Source organism: Mercenaria mercenaria, chromosome 2 (genome assembly GCF_021730395.1).
Source record: "Mercenaria mercenaria strain notata chromosome 2, MADL_Memer_1, whole genome shotgun sequence".
Classification (NCBI taxonomy): domain Eukaryota; kingdom Metazoa; phylum Mollusca; class Bivalvia; order Venerida; family Veneridae; genus Mercenaria; species Mercenaria mercenaria.
In genome coordinates this window covers 98,142,887-98,153,472 of record NC_069362.1, presented here as the reverse complement: position 1 = coordinate 98,153,472, position 10,586 = coordinate 98,142,887, and the positions used below count along the sequence as shown (strand labels likewise).

The 10,586-nt window shown below is 32.5% G+C and overlaps 1 protein-coding gene across 2 annotated transcripts; it reads right to left on the bottom strand.

The window, feature by feature from the left end:
• Positions 1 to 874: 874 nt before the first annotated feature.
• Positions 875 to 7,871, bottom strand: LOC123553409 (uncharacterized). Of its 2 annotated transcripts, none has more exons than XM_053537340.1 (2): positions 7,731 to 7,871; positions 875 to 1,912 (listed from the first exon to the last, which is right to left on the bottom strand). In XM_053537340.1, the coding sequence occupies exon 2, from the start codon at positions 1,903 to 1,905 to the stop codon at positions 1,165 to 1,167; it is 741 nt and encodes a 246-aa protein (XP_053393315.1). In that variant the 5' UTR covers positions 1,906 to 1,912; positions 7,731 to 7,871; the 3' UTR covers positions 875 to 1,164. The 2 variants fall into 2 exon arrangements, with proteins under 2 accessions (XP_053393315.1, XP_053393316.1); XM_053537341.1 differs by lacking the exon at positions 7,731 to 7,871 and adding an exon at positions 6,858 to 7,651.
• Positions 7,872 to 10,586: the final 2,715 nt, after the last annotated feature.

The following is a 10,586-nucleotide window of genomic DNA, read 5'->3' as shown; positions in this document are numbered from 1 at the left end:
AACTTGCCAAATATAAATGTCAGAGTTGTTGGATTTAACCCAGTGAGGTTGGTTATTCATCTAGAAAAATAAAAAATAGATTTCAATTAATGGCCAAGTAATAGCTGTATGCTCTTGCACACAAAACTTTAGTTCAAAAGAGGGCATAATTTGGCCAAAATGCAGGTCAGAGTTATGGGACTGGATGCTATCAACTAGTTTTATAACTCCGAAGATACAAGTGAAGTTTCAATTCAACATCTACATTAGTTTTGGAGATAGTAACTTGCATGTAAAACTTTAATCTGCATTTTCTAAGTTAAAAAGGGGGCATAATTTGCCAAAAATACATGTCAGGAGTTATGGGACTTGATCTAGTGAGGTTGGTAATCGATCTAGAAAAAGAAAAAAATAAGCTTCAAGTCCTATGTCCAAAAGGGGGCATAATTTGGCCAAAATGCAGGTCGGAGTTATGGGACTTGATACTATAAACTAGTTTTATAACCCTAAAGACACATGTGAAGTTTTAATTCAATATCAGCATTAGTTTTGTAGATAGTAACTTGCATGAAAAACTTTAACCAGGATTTTCCAAGTCCAAAAGGGGGCATAATTTGCTCAAAATACATGTAAGAGTTATGAAACTTGACCCAGTGAGGTTTGTAATTGACCTAGAAAAAGAAAGAAAAGTTTCACAGCTATGATGCCTTAGGTTGAAAACTGTATGTACTTGTAAGCAAAGGTGTGACGCCGACGCCAACGCCAGGGTGAGTAGAATAGCTAGACGATTCTTCGAATAGTCGAGCTAGAAACTAAGGATCATTTCTTTTTCAACATTAATATGTCAACATGTGTCCCCTCAAACTTTGTAGAAAATTCGATTCATAACTACAGATTAATCAATGTTGTTTATTTACAATATCAAAACAAACTGAACAAATAAGAAAGAACTTGTGCATTCTTATATTTTCAAAATCTAATGCCGGGTAATGTCTATATTTTATTTATATTTCAAATATATTTAAGACACATATCTGCATGAACTCCTTGTTCTTAAAGCTAGTTAGATCTAGTAAAACAATGGTAAACTGACATGATACATATTAAGTTTGATAAAAGACAAAACTTTAGTGACCCTGAAAAGCACAGTGTTGTTTTATGCAACAATTAATAGTCTATATACTTTTAAAAAAGAACACAAAACAAACAAGAAACAGATTTGTTTTCAGTCACATGTACATTATCACAAATAAAATCAGCCCTCTTGTGGTGGTGGTGGTGGTGGTGGCGGCGTCTCCACTGTGCTTGTGGTGATGCTTGGACTGTATCAAACGGTCTGAAGTTTGACCCAAATATTTGCGATGTACTCTGTCCAGGTGAACCAAAATTCGGCACAAAACTTTGACCGTAATTCCAGACATATGGATAGGGATAAGGGTAAAGCATAGAAGAACCCTGTAAATTTTCTCCAACAGCAGAACATGTATTTGTATTCAACTGAATATCTAACTGTTTAGCTACACTATTTTTTGGTTTGTTACTCCGTTTGTTCACTTTCTCTTCGTATGAGCGAACAACAGTTTGAAATATATCACTGTCTCGTTCAAGGTCGTCCTTTGAAGGGTTCTTGCTACCATAGTATTGTTTTAAAATATATGAATCTGCTAGTATAACTCCTTCTTTTGGCCTTCTATTGTTTGTTAGATACTTGGCAGGATTTGTACGGATTAATATGTCATGAATTTTAGCTTCAAAGGAACTAGTTGCTTCAGCAGATATTTTTTTCTTCATTTTTAGCTCACATTTTAGTGCTTTCAGTTCACCCTCAATGTTCTGTTTCTTTTTTGACAGTTCTTGCACTTCCTTTTTTTCAGCTGGGTGGCGCTCTATCAATCCACATACTGATGATGAAATGCATTCATCCATGTGACAACTGCAAATAATAAAATTGTATGCAGTGTAAATATTAAATTGGTGGAAGAAACATTCTAATTTATTACATTTGCAAATATCTGACATGTTTAACAATTGTACAAAATACAATGATTTCTAGGAAATACTCATATATTCAAGTAAGTAGTGAGCATTGTTCTGAGTGTATCATTCACATAGCTTATTTTAAGGTTGAATACTTACTACCAGCCTAGAAAGATTCAGGTATTAAATGGTTCGAGAGGTATATCCGTAAGTATGAAACTATGGGTTTTGTTTTTTGAACTGGGCACTATAGCATTATCATCTATTACTATTTAAAGGTACACTCCCATTATCATAAAACTTTTTGTTGCGTAATTTTTACAAAAGGAACAGACTGACAGACAGACAGATGAACCTTGCTTCTGCTCAAAAAAAAAAAAAAAACCATCAAAAACGGCTGCATGATTTGCCCAATATTATCCACTTATTCACCAATTTTAAGGTTTTTAAGGAGTCGAAATTAAGGTAGTTCTGCAGGTTTGATAAACCGGGAGTGTCAGATGGCGTAACATCATTTATCCGGAAAACGTAGAATAAAGCTTAGATTCCGCGTACGGAAATGAAAATCATTTTATGAATTAATCGCAACCTCTGGGTAAATTTATTGCAATGGCTCTGTTTCTGTATTTCTGAATACAAAATGTGGTATTAAAACATATGACACCTTAAATAATTCGAAATAATATCTTAAAATAAGCGTGAAATGTGCGGTTCACTTTAATCATGGTCAAATATCTTGAAAATAAGCACACGGACCTATACATTTTATTTCATCAACTCATAGGCCATGTCTTTATTTACAAGTGTGAGAAGTTTCATCAAAATCTACAATGTAGAAAAATTTCTCTTTGTGAAAATATTATGAAAATTATGATTTTCCCATAGACTCCCATTATGAGATATTGCATGAGGCCCATATTTTTCAAACCAGTCTAGCAAAAAATCTAGCACAGGACCCTATCTTTTTTATTTGCTGAATTTTCTAGGTATAAAATTCTACACTGTAGAAAAAATTCTGATCTAAAAGTGCAGAACTACCTTAAAAATCTCAAATTTTGGCAAAGATTCCGCTTGAAAACATTTCCACCAAACCAGTGAGTATGTAGAATCTATATAAACATTAACATTTCAAACACAATGTGCCTTTAAAATGATTTTCTTTTCTAATAAAAAACATGATTTCCCCATGTTTAGTAAGAACACAATTATCCCCTCTAAAAGACCCGTTACAATTCCACCAAAACTCAAATAAACCCTGCAGCTATGAGTGCAGGAATTCGATGTTTTTTTTCTAGTTTTATAAAAATTATATTTAAAATAGTACTTCGCTATTCTTTTCGAGTTTTCAAAGATTTTCATTAATACTTTAATATACTGGTACTGATGATAAACCGGGAAAGATGATAAAGTCGACCACCTTGGAAATATTCGATTGCAATCGGTCAATACTCGAACACACCATCTAATAGTTTCCACTTAAACACCAACTGGGGTAAACAAAAACAAAATTGGTAAATATTCTGTATAAATAAATGACTTAATTTATTTGTATAAAAAAATATTTATCCAGAATTACTGGGGAAGAGGGTGTTTTTTTTGTGCATGCTCACTGCTGAAACATGAAGGCCTGACATTTGGTCACTTTTCATTACTTGATCAGGAATGACTGTTGCAGCATTTTGAGAAAGTTTCAATATAATAATACAAGAAAATTTTCTAAATGACAAAGTGGTCGAATTTATCATCAGTCAACATTCATTTAGTCCCAATTTTACAATCCCCTTTCAGGGCCTCACTTCGTGTGAGTTTGCTTACTAAATATAAATTTGAATTATGTGAAGTTTTTAGCAAATGTTAAGCTTTATTTTGATACCGACCACTGATTACAATTTGCAAAAATAAAAAAGTTACATGTAAAAAAAACTCATTTTCTGTTCGGGTTTATCATCAGTACCAGTATGCTTGACCAAACTAGCCAAACACCAGTAACTGTTGAGAGATTTGCTTCTCTTTATACTTTTGAAGGATTATTTTATTACATGGTATGTCTGATTTCAGTACACATAATCTACAAGTATTAGAGAATCTAGTAACAACAACATAAAACATGACATGGCCCATACCATCTTCCAATCTAAAATAACCAGAAATTAACAGTCATCTTTTTGTGATAAATTGTATTTTTGTTATTTTTTTATGAAAGATACAAATGTATAAATTAACATGCTTTCTTTCTGTTGTACAAGAGTACAATAATATATCTTAGAACTGCATGTTTTAGCTTTTTTTAAATAAAATAAAATAAACAAATTTTATATTTAAATATCAACACTGACTATGCGTGGTTATGTTTCAATAAAACTATACTGACTTTAAAAGCATACATTTCGCGTCGGTATTTTTTTTTTTTTTAAAAAACATGTTTGAACTTATTACGTCGGTATTTCATTACAGACTTCAAACCAAGAAGTCGGTTTTTAAAATATGAAAAATAACTTGTTTTCCGAGAATCTACGTGCATTTATTGAAAAATGCAAACTACAACATTTATTGCAAACGAGATGTCAATTAATTTGCAAATAATTTTACCGGTTGTTAACATGGTTATTCATGATACAGTTTATCGTTTACCTAAAAATATCATGTGACGGGTATCAAAAATCGTTCAAAATAAACCCGAACAAACCAGATGTCTGATGATGATCATAAATAAATGAAACATAAGATCCATAAGATAGTAAAGTTATAATCTCTTTACAGAAATAACTTTCTAAAATTCTGTCAAATATTCATTTATGTTAAATCTTATTGCGCATAAAAAATGTTTATATAAGAGTCAAAAGAGAAGTTTAGGTGGGTCAATGAAATTCATTCACGAATGTGCAAATTCCCCGTGCGCTCACCCAAAAACGTCTTGCGCGAACGTATTTTATTTACCTTTTGTTAATTAATTATTATATATTATATAGAGGATAATTGTTGGTTTCGGTGTAATATCACGTTATAATTTCACCGAGTGGGCACCAAAAGTGATATTTTCACGAGTGGCGCAGCCACGAGTGAAAATAACAACTTTTGGTGTTCACGAGTGAAATTACCGTGATATTACATCGATACCAACAATTTTTCTGTTTATTTTATGTCTAAAACTCTACTTTTGTTGTGTTTATTTCAATAAAATGTCGAAATTTGCGGGAAATTTTATCAGGAAGCATCGCAAAGATGACGTCATTTTAACGACGTCATCGTCATATTGTTTCCGGCTTTCTGTACGCTCGGTAAACTTTTTGACGTTAATCCGGGTATCAGATTTGATAATTTTCACCGAGTGGCCAGTGAGTTTATCAGGATATAATTCACCGTTATATTTCGATAAACCACCGAAAAACATAAAATAAATACGAGTTAATTCCACCATAAATCCTACAAAAATACCATTTATTGAAAATATATGGGCGCAGTTTGTTTATGGAAATTTCCCTGCCCTTGCCAAATTTCAATCTCGTATAAAATCGTTTTGCGCGAACGTATTTCATTTTCCTTTCTTAAATTTATTATCTATGTTATATACGGAATAAATTCTGCTAAAAACCCTACAAAAGTACGACTTATTAAAGAAATACGGGTGCATTTCTGCTATGGATATTTCCCGTGCGCTCGCCGTATTTCAATCTCGTATAAAATCGTTTTGCGGAATTTATTTCATTTTCCTTTCGTATGTTAGTTATTTATGTTATATATTATGATTGAATATTGTTAAACACCCAACAAAAATACCTTTAATTAAAAAAGTACAGGTGTTTTTCCTTTTTTAGTTGTATTCCGGATTAATGTGTGGCCGTCTCACATTATCAAGTACCAAATACCATTTTTTATGGTGTGCGAGATGGACAAAGTTTTGTCCAACAAATTTACCATTTAATGAAGTGGTTTTAGTAACACTTTCTTCAAACGCTGCGATGACAAGAAAATTCTGACTTCGAAAGTAATTAAACATTTCACAAAATCAGACCTAGACATCAGCATAATGTATTTTCAAAGAAAACGCAGTACAAATACATTCCCTCAATATTTTGTATGAATATATAACATAGCTGTGTAATTATTGTGTGCTTGTTATGAAGCTTTCGTCTAAATCTAATCGGACAACAAATTTTCAATAAAAATGTCTCATAAATGTCATATAATGCGTTCAGTACAAATAGATATTAATCTTCCAATACTTAAGCGGCTTCGGATTCGTAAGACAAAAAAATGAATGAAATAAATTAAAATTAAAATAAATAATTTTACGCTTGTGGCATTTGTAGCAGTCCAAATATTTTCAATACAGCATGGAAAATATAATTTGAAATGAAACACCTGTAAATAATTAAGATTTAAGACTAAAAATGTCGGAAAATGGCATGAAATCGAACCCGCTTTACTTTTGACTTTTTCATTGTACATGTATTATTTATTTGGAGATGTTACAAATGTATTAACGGGACATGCTTCCAAATGGACATCAAAAATGTTGTTTTTTTTTTTGTTTTTTTTTAAAAATGCAAATCGTTTATTTGTGTATGTGAAATAACGTACAAATAAATCATTTTATATCAAATTTCAATAGCGTGATTAACGCTTTTGCTAGCGACTGAGTGTTTTTCTATCAAATTTCGTGAAACTTACGATGAAATCGGTAATGAAAAATCACAGGAGCCTGAAATTCTATCTATGATGCTCCAAATGGCTAAATATAAAAATTACCCCTCCTATATATATAAAAAAAGAACAGAATGAAACAAAACCGTACCCCGCCCACTTTTTGTAAACAAGAAACTTCGAAAAACAGAAAAGCATCTCTAACGAGCGGTCTTATTTTGAAGAGGACAAAAAAATCTACTAGAAACACTGCTTACTGTAAACTGTCTTCCTTTTAACTAACATAAAATCATCATTTTCAATACCTTTTCGTTCATCGCCGAAACCATTGCGTGACGTCACATACATGTACCTGTTTCACAGCCTCGCAGTTAATTCGATATACTTTCACTTCGATGTGTCATAACTAATTAAGGGTCAAATGCAACATTTTTATAAAAAACACAGGATTTCCATACCATATCGCAGCGCTCAGGTTATCTGCCATAATAAAAAATAGTCACTATGAAAGTTTTCAATTTTTAAATTTCCCTCCAGTGAATAATGGAGTTACTTCCCCTTTTGTTTACGTTTTTGTTTTGAAAATATTAGTTGAATACATTGACAAACAAATGCAAATATATAATTTTTCTTCATGGAAAAATGAACAATAAAATATAGAACATAAACAATATCTTACCTTTATTTCTTATCGAAGTGAAAGTACATCGAATTAACTGCGAGGCTGTGAAACAGGTACATGTATATGTGACGTCACGCAATGGTTTCGGCGATGAACGAAAAGGTATTGAAAATGATGATTTTGTGTTAGTTAAAAGGAAGACAGTTTACAGTAAGCAGTGTTTCTAGTATATTTTTTTGTCCTCTTCAAAATAAGACCGCTCGTATAGAGATGCTTTTCTGTTTTTCGAAGTTTCTTGTTTACAAAAAGTGGGCGGGGTACGGTTTTGTTTCATTCCTGTTCTTTTTTTATATATATAGGAGGGGTAATTTTTATATTTAGCCATTTTGGAGCATTATAGATAGAATTTCAGGCTCCTGTGGAAAAATCAACTAAAATTTCAGATTTTTTATAACAATCTGCCGGTGCAGCTTTTTCAACAACAGTCATATAAATATTAAAAACATACCGATTTTTCGTGTGTCCGAGTCGCAGATGGCATCTGGTACATAAACCTTTCGAATTATCCGTAAAAACAGCAGGAACGGGATTGTATTCCTGCCAAACTTTATCGTATTGTTTCGTAATTCACTTAATTCGTTGTTCTTTGACATGACTTCGCCTTATTTTAAGTCTATTTCCAATTCAATGGGACTTCTGTATTTACTAGTACAATCTAGTCTATATTCGTTGTCATCTGGAAAGTTCAGAGATCGCCTGGATGTAGAAGTTCCATCCGTGTTAAAAGATCCTAGACTCGACAGTCCTTTGACCGCTGGAGAACTACCCTCCTGTACTTTCACACTGATTTTCGGAGTTCCACTTTTGAACGCGCGCGTTGCTAATTTCAAAAATCTGTGGTAATTTTGCTCCGTTAGGTCCACGTAGGTATTCTCATCATCAAGAAAACTTATTTTCAGTACGAAAAGTCTCTGTAAAAATGGTATCTCCGATTTCAGGAAATGTTCGAATTCAGTATATCCCATTCCAAACAAATCAGCATAGTTGCAATCTATCAGAGCACATCTTTGCGTCCCGTGATATTCGTAATGCACCTTAATATCAACAGGATCACTTCCTACAAATTTTGAAGAAGCCATACTGCATATTTTCTCGCATAAATGGTGCAACTGCGACGTTACAACTGACGCATTTTTTTTATCAAGTGACCCCGCCCTTTACTGAAATATCAAAATTTTACTCCTTATCTGATTGGACCGGCAATGTTCACAGGTACAGCTCTCAGTGACATGTTGGCAGATACCGAGATCATAAAGGGAAAACGGTTGTTTGAAGTGTTCCGAAGTAAACGAGTGCAAATTTACAAACGGGAAACATCTTCTTAACGGGTAGTAAGAAATAGAGAAAGCATTTATTATGTAAATTTTGGAATTCATATTAATTTATGCTTTTTTGTGTGTCAAATACGTAATATTCTATGAACCGAAATGAAAATTAAAAAGAAACATAATAAAACCATTTGTCATCAATCAAATATATCTATAGTTTGCTTCAGTACTTGGTTCTCATAATTATTTGAATACAGTTTCAATTTGGGCATGCACTTTTTCTGTCCATATCATAAAGGTAAACATGGTGGCATACGCTTATAATTGCTGAAAATGGCATATACATATTGAAGCGGAATCAGGCAGAAAAATATCTGTCCGAAAAATATATGAATTGTCTGCAAGTTAAAATAAGGAAACGGACAAACTTGGACCCGATGGCGTTACATGATGTTACCATAGATCTTAGGTTTTTTTGTATGATTTGTTGGGTTATCACTTTTACACTCTCGTTTCTTTATATTAAAATTGCATCGTATTTTATTATGAAATAAGAACATGTCTGCCGGCCATTTCTTCAAATGTTGATGTTCTTTGCATAAATATGACAATTTGCTTAATAAAAACACAACAACCCTTTTGCGTTTGTTGCCTTGTAGAATATTATATTTTCATTTTAAGCAAGTTAACAGTTATTCCTAAGAATTCAGGGTATTTAGTGATGAAGCACACATCGAATTTCATCCACTGTAGTTGATAAGTATTGTTTTCGGAAATACGAAGAGCTATCAACACCATCTATTGACTAGTTGAGATTGAAAGACTACGCGGATGCTTCAATACATATAATTAAAATCAAACCGAGTCTTATATAACATATTCATATTTTCCTTGGCTGTTGCCTCTGCTCCCGAAGAATCTTTGAATATTTTCAAGTAGTTTTCAATATATACATAGAATCCTTGCTTAAAAACCGTTGTTTGTTTTTTGTTGTTGTTTTGTTTTTATTTCTGTTTTCTTGTTTTTGCCCTTTTTTGAAGTTCATGCGTACCAAGAATTATCAAATGTGATGTATTAACCTTCTTGCACATATCTAAAGTGTGTCTTCACATTATGTAGAAATCCCAGTATATTTCCAAATATATTTATGCAGAAGAAAGTGCTACAGTCTTTTTTTTGAAAATCCAGCTGGCGAAACATGATGCACCGGTAGAGCGTATATATTTTTATATTACAAATAAGATTCTGAGATAGGGTAAAACTACTATTTTCGAATTACAATGGCCGCATTAACTTTTTCATCAATGAAAAATTAGATAGATAGATATCTTTAATACCTCCTCATAGGGAGAGTATAGCACATCAATATGACTATACAATATACATCGCATTATATAGATAAACAGAACACATATTGACAGAGTACGTAGCAAACAATTACTTTAAACAATTACTTTAAATTACATACATAACGGGAATTTCTATTATATTAGACAAATTAATAAAAACAACAAGCTATTATAGTTTACAAAGGATTATTGAGATGTTACGAGCCCTAAAACTTGCCGAAACGAAACACAAGTTTGATAGGGAATGACAAAGGAAATGGCAGAAAATTTTCTATGTATATGAGATTCGTGTACAACATTTATGTTGATTATCCGCGCTATTGGAGACTTTTACTATCAATGTACTTAAATAATACAATGAAAGGAGGTGATCAGTCCATTTCATGTACATAAACCAATATTTATAAACATTTTATTGATTCTGTGTTGGACAGAAAGCTAGACATACCAGATAGCATGTGAAACAATTGTTTAAGTGGCCGCATCTGTATTAGGTCAGTATATAGCTTTAAGCCAAATTTATTGAACATTGTTGACCAAAGTTGTCCGTCGATTTATAACATTTGTAACAAACAACATTGTGACACACACACACACACACACACAACACACACACACACACACGCGCGCGCGCGCACATACACACACACACACACACACACACACACAAAAGTACGCCAATTATTT